Below are 21,204 nucleotides of genomic sequence, written 5' to 3' on the forward strand. Positions count from 1 at the left end.
GGTTGCTATATATTTTATTTTAATACTTTTATATGTTGTTTCTCCTGTTTCGATATCTTTTGCCTGTTTTATAAAAGATACATTTTTTCCCTTTTGTTTCATGTCTTCTAGCTAGTGACCATAGTATATTCCATCTATATCCCAAGTCTTAGCAAAGAGTCATTACAATTAGGCGTCTACTCAATTCAAGATAGTGGCCAGCCAATTTCAAGGGCAGGTATTTTCATGGGCTTATAGTTGTGGGGTGCCCCCATTCCTCTGATTGGCCGAGGGGCCCCAGGGACACCAACCCCTACCACTGACTGGTGGAAAGGGCTGTCTGCCATGCAGACCCACTCCGCATTGAAGGGCCACATGACAGGAAGCCCTTTCAGTCAATCAGTGGCATGGGTTGGGGTGTAGCCATCTCGTCTGCTCGTTTTCATGCAGGCATCCCTGTTTATGCCAGGCTGTGTAGCTGGGAGGACTTCTGGTTCCCACTGAGGAGCCAGCATTTTATTTTTAGTGAGGTCCCCCCCCTCCTCCACTGATTTTGCGGAGATTGCCCTATTTCAGGAATCTGCAAAATTGCAATTTGAGTAGGTCCCTAATTATAAGCCTACTTCACAGATGCAGATTTATTTCAGGCTAATGTAGGCATTCAGTATATTCTTCAAAACTATCCATGGGAAAAGAAAAAATGCTTCACAACTCAGAAAAGAGAGACAAAGTAGAAGGGGTAGGGAGAGAGGACAATGGGTGATTTGTTGGTAAGTAGAAAAATGTACGTTAAAAGTTATTGATCTACCTAGATTAGAGTGTTGTCTTGCCTCTGTGAAAAAATAGAGATAAAAGTATAACAACTAGAAATACTTTAAAGCTAGAGACCTTGCCTTTTTTTGTAAGTTTTTTATGCATTATGGGTACAACCAGAAGTAAATCACAATTTGCAAGTTATTATTTGTTAATGTTAGTAATTATGCAGCTACTAATTATGTCTGTGTCTTCACTCTGACTACCTTCCTTGTTATTTACTCTGTCTCAATCTGGTTTTCATCTCATTATGTAAAATTGTTGTGCCAGGAACTGCCTCCTATGTTTGTATGACACTTAACACAACTGAGCCCCAGCCATGCTAGTTGCTTTCAGCTGATCTTGCCACTCTGGTGATTGCACAGATGGGAAGGAACAGGAAAGGCTGCTGCTAAATTTCACTTCCTCCTTCCTCCAAACTTGCATCCACCTTTGACACTTGGCAAGTCTGTGTAAGGAGTCCTAATGGCTTCATCCTTTATGTCTTAGTCTAGGTAGTTTCAGGGCAGGATTTGTCTCTCCCTGTGTGATATTTGCCAATTATGGACCATTTGGGGGGGGGGTTGTATTTTTTTAAAATTTTTGGTAATTTCTTCTAAAATTAACTAATTTAAACCTTTTCTAGAGCTTGTCAAAATCACAAACAGAAAAAGAAAAAAAAAATGTTTCTATTTTTCATCCATGTTTTTGTGTTTAAGAAATGTCTCCCTTCAATTTCAAATGAATACCACTTAGAGTTTGCAATACTGTTTTTATCTCCTTGCAACAAAACTTAAAACTGGAATTTGGTAGCTATTCCCACAAACTAAGACTGGCACAGGAGTTACTGAGTCCCTAAAAGTAAATTTCGTAGCTGATTATTAGGGCTATGCAAAGCTTCAGATCCTGATTCAATTCAGCAAAGATATGGCCCGATTCAGTGGCCAAATCTCCAAATCTGAATCAAAGCAGAGGACCCTTTAAACTCCCTGAATCAAATCAGAGCCCTCCGAATCAATCTGGAGAGATTTGGAAAGATTTGGACATAGACACAGTTTTAAATGTTTTTTCTACATACCTCTAGGTAGCAGGGACTCGTGAATGCTATGATGCTGGGGTGGATGGAGTGTACCACAGAAGCATGGGGGGCTCCCCAGTGCGCTCAGCAGCAGACCTGGAAGTGAACCAGAAGCACTTCTGGTCCACTTCTGGGTTCACCAGGGAGTGCATGGGGGGACCCCCCGTACTCCACCGGCTCAATGACTGGTGCCTCTTGCATATGGGGGGGACACCCAGGGTCCCCCTGAGGCAGGGAGGCATGGAGGGCCTCCAACACACTCCCTGGCAGAAGTACTTCTGGTCCACTTCCGGGTTCAGTGCCAAGCACATGGAGGGCCCCCCTGCACTCCCATGTGCCCCAGCATCACAGCGATCACAAGCTGCATCTGGTACTTCAAGGTATGTAGAAAAAACTTTTAAACCAGTGTCTATCTCCGAATCACTGATTCTTCAAATCAGCATTGAATCTTCAGATTCTGATTTGGCCAAATTGAATCAGGGACAGTGATCCTAATCAATGAATTGAATCACTGTCCCTGATTCGGGCCGAATCCAAATCCAAATCAAATAGGGCCTGCTTTGCACATCCCTACTGATTATTATTTGTACTTCTTATTTCTTAGGGCCACATCGGGTTCTTTTTGTTACTGCTCAGAGGGTTCTTTCTGCTTTTAATCAGTTATTGCCTAGTGTTGAATGCGCAAAGTATGCTGGGAACCAGGGACTGGAACCCAGAACTTACCTTTCCTCCCTGAGCTTAAACTCTGAAACACTAATCACGGTACTTCTTGCTTGCACACTTGCTCTCTCTGGTCCCATACCTCTTGCAATCTTGGCTTCCCAGAAGTCTAGCTAAAACTGGAAGGGGGTAGATGGCTCACTTCCCCAATACTTTTCTAGCAGCTGATACTTAGCATGGTTTCCTGGGAAGTGAGGGCTGTGGAAGGCTTAAAACTCAGGTCTCCCATTTCTATGTGCCTTAACTTACTCTACTGATTTCTCTTGATGTTTGTAATTCTGTCTTTACTTCCTTAAAACAAACCTAAAACCTGGACTTAGGCTTTCAAACTTCATGGTTATTGCTTAGATAGCTCTTGTATTTTAGTATTTTGTATTTAATAAGGACTATCCTTATTACTGTGTTTGTTCTGTTAATACTTGGAGATGTTCGTTCTTCCTTACCTGGGGGTTCTGCAGTAGGTGTGTCTGTCCCAATGGGTCCTAGAGTTTTCCTGGTCATCCTGATTTCATGTGTGCTAGTCATCTCAGGTACTTGTGTGGTTTCAGTGACAGTCTTCACATGCCTGTGTTCAGTGTGATTTTCTGGGACCTCTGGCTCTGTTTGGTACATTTAATTAATTTAAGTTAAATTTAAATACAACATCACAATGAATTAAAAGTGCAGCAGGAAATGTTATTTAGTAAAGTTGACAGACTACATGATCCTGCTTTGCATGACACTTTGCATGTCTTATGATTCCTGTGGCCTTTATCCTCCCTTTATGAATACTTGCTGCATCCAGTGTAATCTACATGACAAGGCCTGCAAAGCAGGATATGTTTCTTATTGTGAGGCACTGGGATTCAGTGCCCCAACATGATGGGATTGTTCCTAAAGGTTGAACTGGGCAGAAAGTGCTATTCTCCAAAGCTCTGCCCATTGGATACCAAAAGAGCACAACATACATGTTAGATGGTACAGATTCTTTAAGCATGATCAGGCAGCCTCTGAAGAGCTCCACTATATCCCAGGGCCTGTAATGGGGTCAGACAAAAGGTTGACTGGGGGACAATTTCATCCAATGGCATTGTTCAGATAGTTCAGTTAACTCCTACCCTTTGTTTGGCTTATGCTGGGTTGTGAAGAGAAATTTGAGCATGTGATCAGAACATTAGCACGGTGACGGATGCCTGAGTTTGCCTAATATTGGGGAGGCTAACTGGCCTCACATTCGGCATGCTAACATACCACATTTATCTACTCCGAGAGTTGATCTGGGGAGGCCTGGACATACTCTTAATTTGGATGTCCCTCTGGGCTCCATTGCTCATCTCCAGCAGGGAAAAAATGATGATAATGCTTTATGTGCCTCCCTATTCATGATAATGAAGGCACATGCCCCTCACAGGATATTATACAGTTCTTTGTGATGTAATTTTCCCTGCACCCTTTTTTTTTGGGGGGGGGGGGCAGGGTTGCTATATATTTTATTTTAATACTTTTATATGTTGTTTCTCCTGTTTCGATATCTTTTGCCTGTTTTATAAGTAAATTTGCTCTCTTTTGTAAGCTCCCCTGAGCCTCAAGTGGGGCAGCATATAAATCAAATAAATACATAAATAAAAATAATGGATAAAGTTTCCTTTTGAATTATCATTACTGAGTATCTGGCTACCTTCAGTTAAGTAGATGAAAGAGGCAGGGCATACCTCATAGAAATATTTGTTTCGACTATCTGTGAACTTAGACCAATTTGCCTGCATCTATTCTACAACATGTATATTTTTAGATCATTATAAGGGTAAGAAAACTGAAATTCTAGGGAACACCACCACACCTTCGGGGTGGGGGGTATGCAAAAAGTGAGTCATCAGTCTGATGTGACCCAGCCAGTTTCAGTGTGGAGTAAAGGTATAAGCTGCAATAACTGCTAAAATTGTGCTAGTCACTCGTATTCTTACTCACCTGTCATATGAACGGGCATATATTCTTCATTCTGTTCTTGAGTTACATAAATAATGGGCCAGAGAGTTTGGTGTACAACTACCTATATTAGGTAAAATACCATTAACATATGCCGCACTTGTGCTCTTGCCCCTGTTTTCACTGGCTAGATAGCAAGACAGGCTGCAACCAACTGATCTGGGCAGCTAATAAATTCTGGGGTGTGCTGGGGTTCTCAGCTGGTGGCAAGCCAAGGTGTGGGGCTCCTAGGCCATCTTCAGCTCCAAATACAGGGAAACTTTGAGAATAGAGGGGAAGCATGGAAGTGAAAGTCATGGCTGGAGCATGTACTACTCTGACTATGCTGGAATGCAGGTCCTTAGGAACAGTGGCCAGCTGGCACAAGTTAGAACAGTCCCCAGGATGGCACTACTCTGTCCTGAGAATCAGAGAACAGTTCCCTGGCAAGCATTTCCTCTCTACTACAGTGAACACAAAAGGAAGCCAAGTAAAGAACTGGGGACGTGAATGGTGGCAAAACTGCAAACTTTCCCCATGGAGAGAACATCTAACAGCAATCCCAGGAACCTCTGAGTGATCAAAGCTCTGCTTCTGCTTAAGTGAAATAGTTTTATGATTAAATTACTGGGCCGGGAATCAGTGGACCTGGTGATTCTCAACAAGGGTGTCACGGCACCCTGGGGTTCCTTGTGATCCTTTTAAGGGTGCCATGGGGTTGCATGTTAGGTGTGCAAACATGATTGACACAATAAATCCAGAGATTCCCAATAGGAATCCATAGTGTTAAAAACATCCTTCCCTTTTGTAGTTTTCTGAGTTCTTTACAACAGAAGAATTGCTTTTTATTTTACCTTAGTAAAAAAACAAGTGAAAATAAAGAGGTGGCATTTTTCTAGGGGGCCTGGCACCCTTCCAAGTCTATTCAGGGGTGCCTTGTGTCTAAAACAGTTGAGAATCACTGCTTTAGACAAATCAAAACTCCTCTGGGTACATCTACACACATGCTTTACTGCAGAGCTGACTAATTAGCTCCCCAGGAAAGTGTCACCATCTACATGTGCTCCCATATTAGGGCACAGTAAAATAACTAACTCCACTGTAGGATAGTACTGTCTGGGACAAGTACTATCCTACAACAGAGTCATTTAGTGCACCAAAATACACATGTAGACAGTGACCAGGGCTGGCTTGTGCATGAAGGTGCTAAAGTGCAGGGACTGCTTGCCAGCTACCCAACACTATAGCTCTCTCAAGCCCCAGCCAGCCCCTCTTCCATCCACTATCTCCATCTGGAGCCTGTGACTAACTCCCTAAGTCCTCTGCCAGCCCAGGGCTGCTCCACCTCAGTTCAAACAGCTGTGGTCCCAGGTGTATGTGAAGACGCAGCACTTGGGAGTAGCTGACTCTGGTGCAAACTGTGCTGGAGTTTATTGCTTTGTGATAATTGGATGTGTAGATGCACCTTCTGTGCCTCAGTTTCCAATTCTGTTAAATGGCACAATAACACTTACCTCTATCTGAGGCACATTGTGCTGAAATAATGCTTGCAAATCTCTTTGAGAGCTTTGGATGGAAGGTGTGAAACAGACTCAAATCAACATCGGTGTAGAGAACTTGACACAGGGACCATATAAACAGGCAATATGGCTACAATGTTCTAAGAGTGCTAGAGTTCAATGTAACATCCAAAAGACTAGAGCTACCCTGAAGTATACCCCTGCTACTAAGGAATGCTTCTAAAGTATCTGTATATCACAGAAAATGGATCCTGTGAAAATTCTACCCTGCTAGAAAAATCATAGTAATATCCCTTGGTCAATCAGGCAGTGAATACTGAGCAGAAAAGACCCTCTAATACAGTAGTTTCCAACAAGGGTTCTTATAGTGGGGTGGATGAGTAGGAAACACACATAATATTTTTATCTGTATGAGTTTATGCCTCTATCAGGAACAAACCAGCAACTTGTAGTAGGGAGAAGAGCAGAAATAACAGATGCTTCCTTTGCTCAGGGAATAAGAGGGGAGAGGGAGAGAATCCAGGCATGTGTGCAAACACACCTCTGCCCCTGCTGCATATAAGACACAGAGGGCATCTTTAAAGTGCCCTCCCACTGCACATGTACGTAGAGCGGCTCTGAGAGCTGCTCTAATTAAAGCACTTGCAGCTTCTAATGTATTCAGCATCCTGTGATTCAACTAAAGCTTGTTTGATGTACTTTAGTTAAAGTTCCCCCCACCACCATTTTGAAGCATGGGGACACTAAATATATGATGCAGATGCTGCTGGAGCTCAATAATTGGCATGCTCCAGAAGACTCAAGTAATCGAATCTGCTTCGATGTGCTATACTTACAGCATGTCGGAACAGAGTCCTCGCAAATCTACAGGCACCCAGAAACATGTTTTAACAAACCAAAATGAAACCCAATACAAATGACCAGCCAACCTGTAGAAACTGAAGATGGGCTGTACTTTGGTAATGTGCTTGCCCGTAAGGGCAGCACGCGCTCCATGGTTATCTCTGTGACGTTAATCTTCTCGGCTGTAGTTGATGTTCCTGTGACATTCTGTTCTGTCTGGTTCACTACATCTGTTGTCTGTGCAGAAACTTTGATATGCACATTCTTAGATTTATCATTAAACCCTGAAAATGAAAATATTGCTGGTGAGGCAGATGGCACCATTTATTACAAAAGTTTACATTATAGATTTTCATATTACAAGATCCAATTTTTATTTGCTTAAACTTTGGCAAACTTTGGCAAACTGTTTGGACTGAAGTTGGTTATGCCAGGCACTTGCCTCAGCTTGACATTTTTGGACATTTGACATTAAATGGTTTGGTTATTTCCCAGGAAAAAAGTCAAGAAAAAATATATCAGTTTACATATGTTAAGTGCGCCTATGTTTTGGGGCAGGGATTTGAAATCTTTGAGGATCTGATGCTAATGTCAGGGGTATGCCTTTCATCTGTACATTCTACCTACATTTGGCTGAGTTATCAACTAATACATATTTTTGTTTTTGCCTGCTCAGAGAAGCCTTGTTAGGTTTTGGGAACTAAGATTGCTATTGATGCTCACCTTTTTTCCTTTCCTCTCTATGAGGTAGAGTTTCCTCATCTATACCACGAACTGCCATTCCTCACTTGGGACTTCGGTAACTGGTGCTTTAACAATCTTTATTCAACCCAGAGTGATTCTCAGTAGTCTCTCCCTCTATCTTTAATAATTCCTTCACTAAGGGCAGGTAAAGAAGAATGCCTGAATAATTCAGAATTTACCTGGTAATCTCCTTCATCACCTTTCTTTAGAAGGTGCCCTCACCCAACTGGATCTCTTTCATGAGTCTGTGTTCCCCATTCAGGCCATAGCAGAAGCATTCACAACTTGGTCCCTATCAGATTTCAATGATTCTGCAAATTCTGCTAAAACCTTTCATCAGCAATCTCAGAATGTATGTAATGTAAACTTCTAATTCGCAACAGGTTGATCTGCTATATCACAACTGTTGTCCTTTTTCGGGGCCAGCACTGACAGTCATCTCTAAACATAGAGGGATTCACAGAGATGACTGTCAGTGCTGGCCCCGAAAAAGGCCTATGGTTGTGACACAGGACATTCTTAGACAGTCAAACAGGACATTTTTTTTCCCAGGATTTGCATCAACTACAATGGTTGTATGCTCTGTCTCCAGGAGACACACAGAGGGCCATCGATCCCTAGGATGAAATTAGCCCTAGAAAGGCTGCACTGGAAATACTTCATCTCTATGTTCATAAAATCAGACTTTGTCATCAACACGACATCAATGACAGAATAAAATGACATAGAAATCTTGACCATGAATATGGACAACATCTCAGTAACATCCATTTATAAGTCTCAATGGAAGCATGTTACCTTGTAAACCCAGGAAACATAAACAATGAAAAAGCATGTGTGATCATCGGTGGCTTTAATAGCCACAGCATCATATGGGGTTACAGTTAAAATGATGAGAATGGCAACTTGGTTGAGATGTGGGCTGAGGCATACCACCTGAGCCTGATCTACAATTCAAAGCTACCTGGGTGACTAGCCCCTGATGGAGATGGAGCTATAATCCTGACCTCGCCTTTGTTGATAGCAATATAGAAGTGCAAAAAAGACATTTTGGAACCCATTCCCCACACACAGCACAGCTCAATTGCTGTCAGTATCACAGTAGCCATAACTCCAAACATACCAATAAATAGTCATTGTCATTTTAAGAAAGCAGACTGGTGGGGCTTTCCTGAAAACCTTGACAAAGAAGTGACACACATCAAACTAGTCTCGGATAAGTATGACCTCTTCGTGAATGCACTGCGCAAATCTCTAAGAGGTATATAACTCAAGGATTCAGAACAGAGTATGTACCAGGGCTTACTCCCATACTAGAAGCTGAATACAAAAAATACCAGTAAATGCTTCAAAAAGATCCTTTCTCAGAAGAAGACACTACTGAGGCACGGACGGTCCTAACTAACAAGCTCCAAGAAGAAACGTAAGGGAAAAGGAGAGAATTGATTGAAGGAATAGATATGACCCACACTAGCAGGAAAACATGGTTAACTGTTCACAAGCTGAGTAACAACCCAAAGAAAGTACAGCAATACCATAACACCGCAGCCAATCAGATGGCTCACCAACTTCTGCTCAATGGTAAAGCTATGGAAAAACAGTCTAAAATATGGATTATGTGGCAAACTGATATGAAGGAAAATCATTTTAGCATGTCGTACACAATGGATGAACTTGAGGGCAGAATAAGTCATTTGAAGAATAGCAAAGCACCTGGACTTAATGACATATGCATGGAGCACATCAAATACTTTGGTCCTGCAACCAAGTTATGCGTATTATGCCTTTTTAACAATTGCTCATCAACCCTTGAATTACCTAAATTACAATGACAGGCCTGTGTAATATCTATATTAAATTCAGGGAAGGACGCCTCTGGCCCAAAGAACTTTAGGGCAGCATCACTTCTGTGCCATCTTTGTAAGCTTTAGCAAGGCCTTTTTCTCATTACCTTTCACGCCATATTGAACAGCATCTACTACCAGAACAAGCAGATTTAGATTAGGCAAGTCCTGCACTAGCCAAATACTAAACATCAGCTAACATATAGGGACACAGAGAGAAGTGACAATTTTGCCCGGTTTGGTCACTGAAAGCAGTTTATAGCCATGACCAAACACAAGTTCATGGCTGCAGGCATCTTAAAAAATGGCCAATTGAGTGAAATTCTGGACATTTCAAGACAGAACATCTTCTGTATCTTCTGTCTGCACTGCAAAAGGTGGATGCAAGAAAGGGATGATAACAGGTGTTTGGTTTGTAGACCTATCAGCAGCATATGACACAGTCAGACACCAAAACCTGATTGCCAAAGTCTACAGTATGATGCACAACGACAGCCTAGTATAGCCCATCCAATCTCTTCTAGAGAATAGACATTTTTATGTAGAACTGTGCAAGAAATGGAGCCACAGTATTTGACGACAAAATGACCACAGTATTTGACCACAGTATGAATATGAGCCGGCAGTGCGATGCTGTAGCCAGAAGGGCAAATAATACTCTGGCATGCATCAATAGATGCATTCCCGTGAAACCAAGGAGGTGATTCTTCCACTCTACTCAGCCCTGGTGAGGCCACAGCTGGAGTACTGTGTCCAGTTTTGGGCACCACACTTTAAAAAGGATGTGGACAAGCTTGAGAGAGTCCAAAAAAGAGCCACCAGTATGATCAGAGTCTTAAAAGGCAAGCCATACGAACAAAGGCTGAGGGATCTGGGACTTTTCAGCCTGAGGAAAAGAAGGCTGAGATGAGACCTGGTAGCAGCTTGCTGCTACACTCGTGGAGTACATCAAGGGCTCGGTGAGCAACTGTTCACCAGGGCACCCGAGAAGAAAACCAGAAGTAATGGCCACAAACTCCTGGAAGATTGATTCAGGCTCAGCATTAGGAAAAACTTCTTCACAGTCAGGGTGTCCAGATTGCGGAATAAGCCCCAGAGTCCCTCCAGAGATGGTGCAATCACCTACCCTGGAAGTCTTCAAGAGGAGACTAGACAGTCACATTGCTGGGGTCACCTGACCCCAGTTGTCTTTCCTGCTTGGTGCAGGAGGGTGGACCCGATGATCTTCCAAGGTCCCTTTTGCCCTTACAATCGATGAATCTATGATCCGCTGCAGGGTAGCAGGCAAGCACTGATCTTTTTTAGCACATATACGAATGAGCAACCCATACAGAGTAATATGAGGAGCTTCATACATGCTGATTATCTATGCATCACACCACAAGAGAAGGACTTTGCCACACTGTCAAGAAACAAACTGACATACTCACTGAGCAACTTCTTAGATTACTATAGTCAGAACCAGCTTCATGCCAACCCAACCAAGCTGCAGGTCACACCTTTTCACTTACACCATAGAGAATCCAAACAGAAATTAAACAATCTGGGATGGAATCCCACTGGGTAATCACCAGAACCCTGTGTACTTGGGGGTTACATCAGCCCAAACACTTGCCTTCAAAGCACATGTAGAGAAGACAAAAGGGAAAGTCGGCACCCACAACAACATACTTCAAAAGTTGGTCACCTCAAAGTGGGGAACTAACCCAGCTACATTACAAACAGGGTGGATAAAAATCAGTGACTGTTTTAAAAATGAAAAAAAATCGATTTTATGAGTTAAATTGGATTTTTTGATTTAATCTTTTTTGTTGATGTTAAGACGCTGTAAAAAAAACCCCTATATAAAGATGGTGTTAATTTAAGATAGGTTAAAGTTCAAAGATATTATCATGGAATGGGGATTATAACTTTTAATGATATAATATTTGAGACAATATATTCATGTAACATTTTTAGAAAAGTTTTATAAATAAGTGACAACAGGCCGTGGACTATATTAGGGGCCCAATTTTACAGTGGCTCCTCTATAGATTAGTAAAGATTAAAGAAACCCTCTCTACCCAATGGGACTCAGTGCTCAGTCTAGAAGAATCCCATTAAGCATCTATGTGGTACTTTCAGTTCTCAAACTGTGGATTTGTGCACAGGTAACATCCTTTTTAACAGCGGTATATGGAGATAAGAGAGAACAGAGCTGATTACCTATCCTTCAGCCCTATTGTCTCTCTGCAAGTATTTTAAGTTTCTCATGTTTACCTGGCTGAAATCATCTATTTATTTTTTGTTATAAACACATTTCACATTTATAACTAAAATAGTTAAAAATTCAAAAATACACACTTGTTTTGTTAAAATAATTATACATGTCTGCTGTTGAAGAAAAATATCTAAAATACATAAGCTAGTTGTTTTAGTTGAATAAAACAATTTAAATGTCTGTTGTTTTGGTGATGGTTGTTGTCCTCCTAATAAAGCACGGCAAAAATATCCCTCAAATACCCATGATTAATCTAGTGAATTGGAGATAGTTCACTCCCCAATGACTTCATAAGGCTTCAATTAGCTTAGGTAAATAAAATAAACAAATTATAATTCAGTTTTCTGATGTAGCTACAAAATTAAAATGAAAAAATATCAAAATAAACCACTGCTTTAAAATGTATAGCGTGTACCTTCTACAAATGAAACCTAAATCTGTTGCTGAGTTGTGAATGATATGTATTAAGGTTATATCAAACAAGAAAGCACTTTTTGTAGAAAACAATGATTAAATCAGGGTTCCTGACCAGTGATTTAAAGCAAATCCACCCTGATTATGAACTACAGCTATTGCCTTGTGTTACTCCACTGCAGAGTATGCATGTACAGTATAGGAATGATCAGTTCATGCCAAGGAAATAGACCCAGTTCTAAATGACAGCTGTCATGAAATAACAGGCTGGCTAAAGCCAACGCCAAGGGATAGCTTGTACTTACTGGCTGCTATTGTACTACCTGATATCAGAAGAAATGTAGCGAGTCAGAAAGAAAAAGTATGGAAGAATCCAGGCATTCATTCTATGTTCACACAGATATAATTATACGGCTTAAAATGCAGAAGAGTTTTATGACTAGTGTTGCGCCATTGGATATGATGGCTAACAGGGCAGGACTGAGGTTACGGAAAGAAAGACTCCATGCAATCAGGTGCTCTGAAATGGACCTGAAACCCCAGGAGGACTTTCCAAGAGAGGTGGATCTAGATTGACCACAACATGATGCCTGAATCGCCTGTGCAAGCAAACTGGAAGATCAAAAATAAACATCATCAAATGCAGCTACTCTAATGACAAATATATGCAAGTGCAGTGAAGTGCAGACTATGGAGCACATGGTCATTTGCCAACTCATTGGTGAGACCTGTACAAAGGAGGACCTTGCTGCAGCAATAGAAAGGGCCATCACTTGTGCATGGTTCTGGAAAAAACATCTAGTTTATGACAAGGACATGAGAAGGGGAAGGGGAAGGGGAAGGGGAAAGGGAATGAGAAGGAGAAGGAGAAGGCCTCTCCATCCTAAAATTCTCTCTTCTCCAAGTGTGGTGCTTCCACAGACTTTTCTTCCGGGCTGGTGACCAAACTGCAAACTGTATTCGCAATGCGGTGAATCTTCTTGAAGCTGGAACTGATACATCTTACATTTATTATTCACTGGATAAAATAGACACAGAGGAGTGAGGAAATGTCTGCCCCATTGAGAGCAAGGGATCAGGCTAAAACCCAGAGTTTCTTTCTCAAACAGCAAGTATCTCACTAAGCCACACACCTTCCAGCCTGGGCTCAGCCTCCCATTCTGGACACAGTTATCTTCCTCTTCTGGCTGCCCAGGAGGCCAGCTTCAAAAGGAGGGTGGAAGGTGAGGCTCAAAAACTAAATGAACAAGAACAAAAATAATGAACGTGAAGAAAGAGGCAGGATGGTTAATGAAGCTATGGGAGAGGAAACTGCCACAACCAAAGGAGAATAAAACATGCAGATTTCCACGTGCTCAAGCTGAGGAGGGCCAGAAAATTGAAATGCCAGAAATATGAGAACTAGAACATGAAATCCCAAGTCAAGCTGCAAGGACTCTTAACTCGATCAAGTAGGGAGTGACTGGAGAACAGTGACTGCAGTACCTATATTTAAGATGGGGAAAATAAATGTCTGGGCAACTTCAGGCCTATTAGTTTGATCTCAGTTATATGGAATCTTGAGAACAAATTTTTGAAAGAAAGGATAATTAAAGATATGGATATAAAGATAAGGGTGAAATGTTACAATCAGTTTACCAATTGTTTTAGACTAATCTGATATTTGAATAAGTGATTTTCTAGACAAAGGAAACACAGGAGATTTAATCTTTCTGGTCTTCTGTAAGAAGCATTTAATACTGCCCTCCCTGTGGAAGATTTTCAGGTAAGCTGAAGATGTTGGTTTGTAAAAAAAAGAACTGTAAGTTGAGTAAGGAACAAGCTAAAGAAGAGCAAAGAAAAGTACTAGGCGGGAGGGAATTCCTTAGGGCTCATTCTTGGAACTGATCTTGTTTAATATTTTCATTAATGACCTTGGCACAAAAACTAGGTCTGAGCTAATAAATTTGACTGATGTCACAAAATTGGGAAGCATCATTGATATATAAGATGACTGGGATATCATAGAGGAAGACTGCATGATATTCAAGTCTGGAGTAATTGAAATGGCATGGAATATAAAATGAAATATCATGGTAGGGACTAAAAACAAGGATTGGGGGCTTTTTTGGAAAAGCCTTTGCTGGATTTAAACAATCACAGGTGAGAACTTCCTATTTCTTGACTGCTTTGAAAAAATTGCCATGGTGAATACCAAGTAAAGTTGCCAAACATGCACATTTGCATGCATTATTCTACTCCTGGTGCTAGCAGTTTACGTAATGATGATAGACGTATGCGGTGGTAAGGGTGGGAGGTCATTGTTAGAATGTGCTTTGAGTGTGTGAGTTACCCCCAGGTATGAGAAATCTGAGGATAAGGGAAAATGTCATGTGGAATGAATGAGGCAGGGACGAGACATTTGCGAAGAGCTGACTTCAGAATTTCTGCATTATTTGAACATAGGTTTTGTCTGTAGTGTCTTGTGATTCCTAAACTCAAACAAAAAACACCACAAATCCTACCATGAAGAACCATAATGACACCCATGAAGATTTTTAAAAGGGCTGGAAGCTTCTGATCCATAGCACAGACTTCTATCATGTGAGCTTATTATAGTTAGTGATAATAGTTTCTTTTGCCCTCCCTGCATCTTCTCTCTCCATATTTCTCTCCATGATATAACCTATCCCTGGCCTTCATCTGTTCAATATAATTCAGGCAGCATTATCTTTCTCTTCCATGCTGCATGAATATCAGCAAGAAATTCTGAGAATATAGGAGAGAGAGTCTATCTTGTTCTGACACCATATTGCAGATCCTAGTGGACAAGAGGAACAACTGCTAGGTAAGTCCCTAGGATGGAGCATACCTAAGTAGGATCAAAACAGACTGCCCTTACCTTTTAAAGGCCAGGAGGCTTTGGGCTGCTCAGTCCTGTTCAATTAACTCTGCTACTATTATTGAGAAGTGTTGGATTTAAGCAGGGAAAAAAGCCCAGAAGTAATAGGCTGACAAGGAAAGGTGATAGATAGACAGGTTGCTTTTATTATGAGTAAAAGACTGACAGTTCACCAGCAGACTCTCTCTATGCCTGAAGAAGGATATTTGTGCCCAAAAGCTTGCAAAGAACATTTTTTCCACCTGTTTAGTTGGTCTAATAAAAGATATCACCTCTACCCAAAGAACCTTGTCTTGTTTCTTCTATGACACTGAAAGTCTTTATTTTATCTTGCTCACCTTTGTGCTTTACATTTTGAATGATCTTTCCCATCATTTGTTATCGGTGATCACTGATTTATAATTGCCAGATTCAGCCTTAGTACCTTTTTAATTATATGCATATTTCCCATCTTCCACAAAGTAGCTGATTTTAAAAGTGCATCATTTTGTTAGTAGCACAGCCAGTTACCATCCCACCACAGCCTTAATGACTCTGTTTTTTATAATTTTTTCAAGCACATCTCAGCTGCATAGGCAGTTCCTCATCTGCTAGCAGTTGGGCAAGTATCTCTCCAACCGCCTTAGCTGACACCAGGTCCCACCATCATTATGTCATACAGTGTTGCAGAACCTTCTTTTATTCACAATAAAAGCCATTTTTCAACAGAAATGCCGTTCACAGTTCTAGTACCTTCTGCTACATTTAGACACAACCATTCAGAATAAAATGGGTGGTTATTGGGTGAAGTTCTAGGGTGTCTCATAGTCTTTGCTGACTCATGATTTGTTCACTGGCATGCATCTCAAGTTAGATAGTGGAAGTTAAGAACACATTTCTTCTACTGAAAACATGGATGTGGTACTACTTGTCACTGTTGTTCAGGGGATGTGGAAAAGGAGGAGCAGGCTTGACTGGAATAAAGTGGAGTTGAGGCTGAGGCTGTGGCTGTGGGGGTGCTAAAGTTGCAGAAGCCAGAGATGAGAAGTAGCAGAGGGGCAGGAGATGTAGGAAGGAAGGGACAGAAAGGGAGCAGATGAGAAGCAGGTGGAGTATATAGGATCATTTATGCAATTAGTCAATCATTGGGTAACAATTAGGAATTATCCTTGCACCAAGGATCAGAACCCAGGATTGTCCTCTACCAGCTGAGTGCCCTCATCACTAGATGTCCTGCTGCTTATTTTCCTTTGGGTCACATGATTCTTGCATTTGTGGCTGCACAGCTACCCACCTTCAACAAGAGGGTTGAAACTGTGCCCCTTCCCTGCTTCATCAATAGGCTGGAGGTCAGAGCATTGGGAAAGGGGAAGTGTGGCTTAATCCCCTTTACCCAGATTTCCCACTTTCTGAGTGAGTGCTCTGACCTCTATGCTGCTAAGCAGAGGTAGATGGAGACATGCTGCTTCTGCTTTGTACTGAAATCAGTGCTGGTGATGTGAGCCAGGTGTGCTGAGTATGCATGCTGAATCAGGCCCGTTGGGGCAAAAGTAGAGCTTATGCATTTCCCTATTGCCATTATGGATTGCAACAGAGCAGTTAGGAATTAGGAGCTTTGCCACACAGACTGGATTGCTTCTGGACATGGGCGAAAGCCCAAGTTTAGGTGACTGGGGATCTTTGCAGTCAAAATACAGAGGTATAAGTGGTTTATGGCTGCTAGAGCAAAGTTGAGCAGAATCATTTTCGAAACCTAAGGTGACTAGTCTATTGTCCTGTTGGGCACCTAGTGTACTGATATAGATCTGAGCCTTTCTGCTTAAGTACCTGGCTTGTAAAATGGGTATAATAATGCCACTTCTTTTTTCAACGCAGAATTGGTAATATAAACCCCTTATCTGAAAAGCACTGAGGTGATGATTCCCCTAAAAAAAATCATGAAAAAAATCAGTCTGTATCTGCTGCAAGGATTGAACAATGCAGGTTAAAAGAGAGTGATGGTAACACACTAACTGAAGAAAATAAAAATGAATATCAAACTGCTTGTTAGGAGAGAAAGTACATGTGATCATATAATTAAATGATGATCTGCTAAGGTCCCTCCTGACCTAAACATCTATGACTCTATAAAGACTGCATAAGGGAACCTCAGAGCAGTCTCACTTCTGGGATTTGCAGACTTTTGCATGCTTGCCTTTGCAACCTTAATGCTCTTGTTGGATGTAATTTCAGATGCGCTGAACTGTAATAAAATGGTGTTGCATATTGTCATACTATTGATCTGAAAATCTATGTACAGTTATGTCATATTTTAGCACAGCTTACTCATGGCAATATCTCTTTGAAATATATGTGCACTATATAAGAAACATTACAAGCAGGCAGTAAATTAAACAGCAAGACAAGCAGCGTGTGGTAGATTTTATCTAGCACCTACACAGAGTTTCTATTTTGGTGAACGCCATTTCTAAAGTTAGGCAAAGGCTAGAAAGTATTTCCCATAAAAAAGTAATCGTTTGCATTGTGTAGTACTTTTTTCACCTGTAGATCTACCAACATAGTAGAGTTATCAGTGCTACGGAAACTCCTCAGCAAGCCGTAACAGATTAGCTAGAACTCAAGGCCTCTCATAATGTTAATCAAACATCCTTGCTGCATTTTACAAATGGCATAGTTAAGAAATAAGGCATATATGCCACATTTATCACTGCAGGACTGCAAAAATAAGCAGGTGCTTCTTGAAATATTTACATCCTGACATAAAAAACATAAATCAAATGCAACCAGCTTTGGCCACCAAGTCAAGTCAATGAAGCCTCAGGTTGTTTCATGCAGTAAAATAGGTATCCTGAAATGGTTTTGGGGTCAAAACTGTTTCAACAAAGATTCTTAGACAGACAGATGAAAAAAATTAAACAGCATCATCCAAACACGTAAGGTAAATGGTCTGATTGACTCCTCACACAATACATGAGCCGTTTTCACGTTCTTTTTTCCAGAAGTATTGGGAGCTGATGCAACATTTATGTGCCTTAGAGGTATTATTATAACTCCATTTGACAAGGGTAAAAAAGCCACTGAAAAATTGAAATTGGTCACTGGATCACAGTATAAAATTAATTTTTTCTGAAAATTTAATGTTTATTTTTGTCTCACAAGAGTGAAAATAAAATGGGTAGTTTGCAAAATGACACCTCACTTTTGGGTGGGGTGTGACTCTTCCATATTTCTAAGAGATTTCTTTTTATAGAAAATGACCACATTCATTTTTGAAGCTTTGTTCCTAGAGGTGCCATAGAAATTAGTTTTGCAAAATATCTTTATACTTTGCCATCCTGTTAAGTGATCAGCTGCATATTACTGATTAGCATGTTGATGGAGGTGTAAAATATGAAGTACACTTGTAACAACACATTAGACAACTTTAAGCAACTGAAATTTGTAGCTGACAAAAAGCAAATGAAAAGGGAAAAGTTACTCACCTGAGAGCAGTAGTAGAAGAGGAAGTATAATTTTGTATACCTTCATTTTTCTCTTTTATTTTAAACCACAGTGTGGAAAAAAAATACAACAAATAAAAATCTCCACTGTATTTCCTTTTCACAGTGAAAAAGATCGCTCTACCCTTAAGCAACAAGCTAAAATTCATTATCTCTCTCCTCCCACAGCTTCCTGAGGTTCTTATTGGTCTATAATGAAGCAACTGTAGAAGGTGCTAGCACACAGTACAGGGTGTCCAACTTTAGGAGTTTTGGATGTTTCAAAAATAAAATCCTCGCACATTACAAATGTGAACTGTGCAGGGTGTGTTCAAGGTATAAAACTACCAAATAAATGGTGAAGTCAACTCTCATGAAAAAAACAGTTTTTGAGTGGTGCAATTATCTAGTAATGCTGTCATGAAGATGGAATATACTTAATATTTATCTAATGATGGTATACAGAGATCCCAAAGCATTTTATAACTGTGCATATGTATCATAAACCTCACTTTGCAGATTGGAAAACAAGGGAGTGCAAGTGGTTTACTGAAGATCACACAGGAGAATTTCTCCAACCACATTCTCTTCTAAAATATTTAGTGTCCCAAGCAAATAAATCTTGTATAAAAATAATTGTTTATACCCTGAAAAGCCTTACTCATGTATAGAACCTGATATTACTGATCTAGCTATCTGTCCTGGTTCTCCTGTGGCTCCAATCATGGTAGTACCTAATTGCCTCCCCAGAATATTGCCTAGTTTTTCCAGATAAGTAAATTTAGATGCATCACTGCAGCCTGGCTGAGATTACTAGAGACCCAGAGTGAACCCTTAGCAAAGCAATTAGAATTTGCCATGGAAGGAAGTAGACTGCACCTTATGACAGCCAGTTCTCTGACACTGCAGAAACAATAGAACAGAAGTGACAGTGGACAGCTTCTGTATATGGTACATGGCAGATCAGGAAGGGTCAAGCAGCACAGCAGCAGATAGGGCAGAAAGCAGGGCAGGAAGCAGAAAGCAAAGCAGCAGATTTGACTGGGAGCACAGGACAGATCAGACAGAGGAAGATCTGAGTGGCCCCTGGGGAGGGTGCAGGGTTAATTTGTGGCACACCTACCAAAAAGTGGTCCCTACTGTGATAGAAAATCCAAAGTACAATAGGAAAAGAGACCTGAGGCAGAAAGGTATGGACTCCAAAGTTAAAGACCATAAAAAATCCAATAGAACTGCAAAGCCACAACCATGATTTGAAAAAAAAAAAAAAAAAAGGCAAAAGTAGTAATAGATTATATTCCTTTGCAAGAATTTGCAAGCACCAGAGCTAGGGGTGGACATTCCACATAAACTGGTTTAAGTGATCAGAAACTGGTTTAAACCTGTAACAGAACAGATGTTTAGTGCATGTAAACCAGTTTGAAAATGGCTGAAACCAATCTGAGATAAACTTGGCTGAATGTAGTATCAGACTTAACTGATTTGGGTCAAACTGGTTTATGCAATGTCTGTCCCAGATCCCTTACTGGTTTAAGTTAAACCAGACACCCCCAGCATCTCATCATGCTCTCTGGGCTGGGTGGGGCTCTCTGCTCCACAGGAGAGCTGGCCTCTCTCTCCCCTCTGCTTCCTGGCCAGAGTTCTGGTAGAGACTGAAGGTGTCTGCTTGGCTTCCCCCTGCTCCCCACCTCCTCTTCCCACTCCCTGCTAAGCAGGGATTGCCCCATCCCCTCTGCCTTACATAGACACCTCTCAGAATTTGCTAGTAGACCACATGCTGGCTACGGTCCGTGCTGTGGCAGATGGGAAAAATGCAGAATCAACAGGTAGCTGGTAATGCCCCTCTGTTGTTATCTTAATGGGGTGATAAACACTGCATTATCAATTTGCTGCTGATCTGGTCAAAAGTGGGAGGGAACCCCTCCCTAATCTGCACATCCTGCCAGGGCCTGGCTATACCCCCGCCTCAGCTTAGTACTGTGGAAGGGAAGGGAGGGCTGCTTTAGCACTGCCTGGCTTCTGTCCTGAGCCACTGCAGACATGTGCCTGCATTTCTGGGATGTCTGTACAATTACCATGTGATTTAACCTAGCCAGGTTAGACTAACCTGCAAAGATTGAAACAATTCAGGCTCAGGCTTTTTGAACATCTGTCTCTAGCCCAGCAGGGTAGGTGAGGAGATTGGCAGCAGCATCACTGGCTTAGATAAACTCTTCACAAGTGCAATGGACAGCATGGCAGACAAAGACAAATGGGCTTTCAGCCTGAAAGCAAATACAACCTTTTTTATTATTATTCTTTTAAGTTGGAAATGGGTACTAAAGCCAATATTATATCATAAACATTTATTTGAGCACTGAAAGAAAAGCCACAGGAAGCAAAAAGTAAATGGGTAAACCTCTGTGCTTTCACTGGAAAACACTAAATTAAATGTATAAGCAAATAAATTGTATAAGGTACAATTTGTAATAGTAAATGAATGTCAGTTGCTGTTTTGAGGTTGGTATGTGCACAGATATCTTACACAAGACACCAGCAAATGAGATGCATAGCAGATACCATCATAAACTGAGCATCAGAGTGCCCAAAGTAGAAAGGAAGGAACTTTGGCTTACTGATAATACCAAAGTGGGCCTGGTCACAAACTCCTGCAAGACCATTTCAGGCTGGACATAAGGAAGAATTTCTTTACTGTCCGAGCCCCCAAGGTCTGGAACAGTCTGCCAG

The 21,204-nt window shown here is 41.2% G+C and overlaps 1 protein-coding gene across 1 annotated transcript in view; it reads right to left on the reverse strand.

Annotated features, from left to right (window-relative positions):
• The window catches only part of LOC109309638, a 27,358-nt gene extending 8,416 nt beyond the window's left edge, over positions 1 to 18,942 (reverse strand). The window contains exons 1-4 of the mRNA XM_019534417.1: positions 18,481 to 18,942; positions 6,963 to 7,160; positions 3,013 to 3,168; positions 788 to 811 (exon numbers count right to left, since the gene is read on the reverse strand). Of these exons, the coding sequence (XP_019389962.1) occupies positions 788 to 811; positions 3,013 to 3,168; positions 6,963 to 7,160; positions 18,481 to 18,526 (424 nt within the window). The 5' untranslated portion in view covers positions 18,527 to 18,942. The remainder of the gene's footprint in view (positions 1 to 787; positions 812 to 3,012; positions 3,169 to 6,962; positions 7,161 to 18,480) is intronic.
• Between the last annotated feature and the right edge of the window lie 2,262 nt (positions 18,943 to 21,204).

Source organism: Crocodylus porosus, unplaced genomic scaffold (genome assembly GCF_001723895.1).
Source record: "Crocodylus porosus isolate Cpor-Errol unplaced genomic scaffold, CroPor_comp1, whole genome shotgun sequence".
NCBI lineage: Eukaryota > Metazoa > Chordata > Crocodylia > Crocodylidae > Crocodylus > Crocodylus porosus.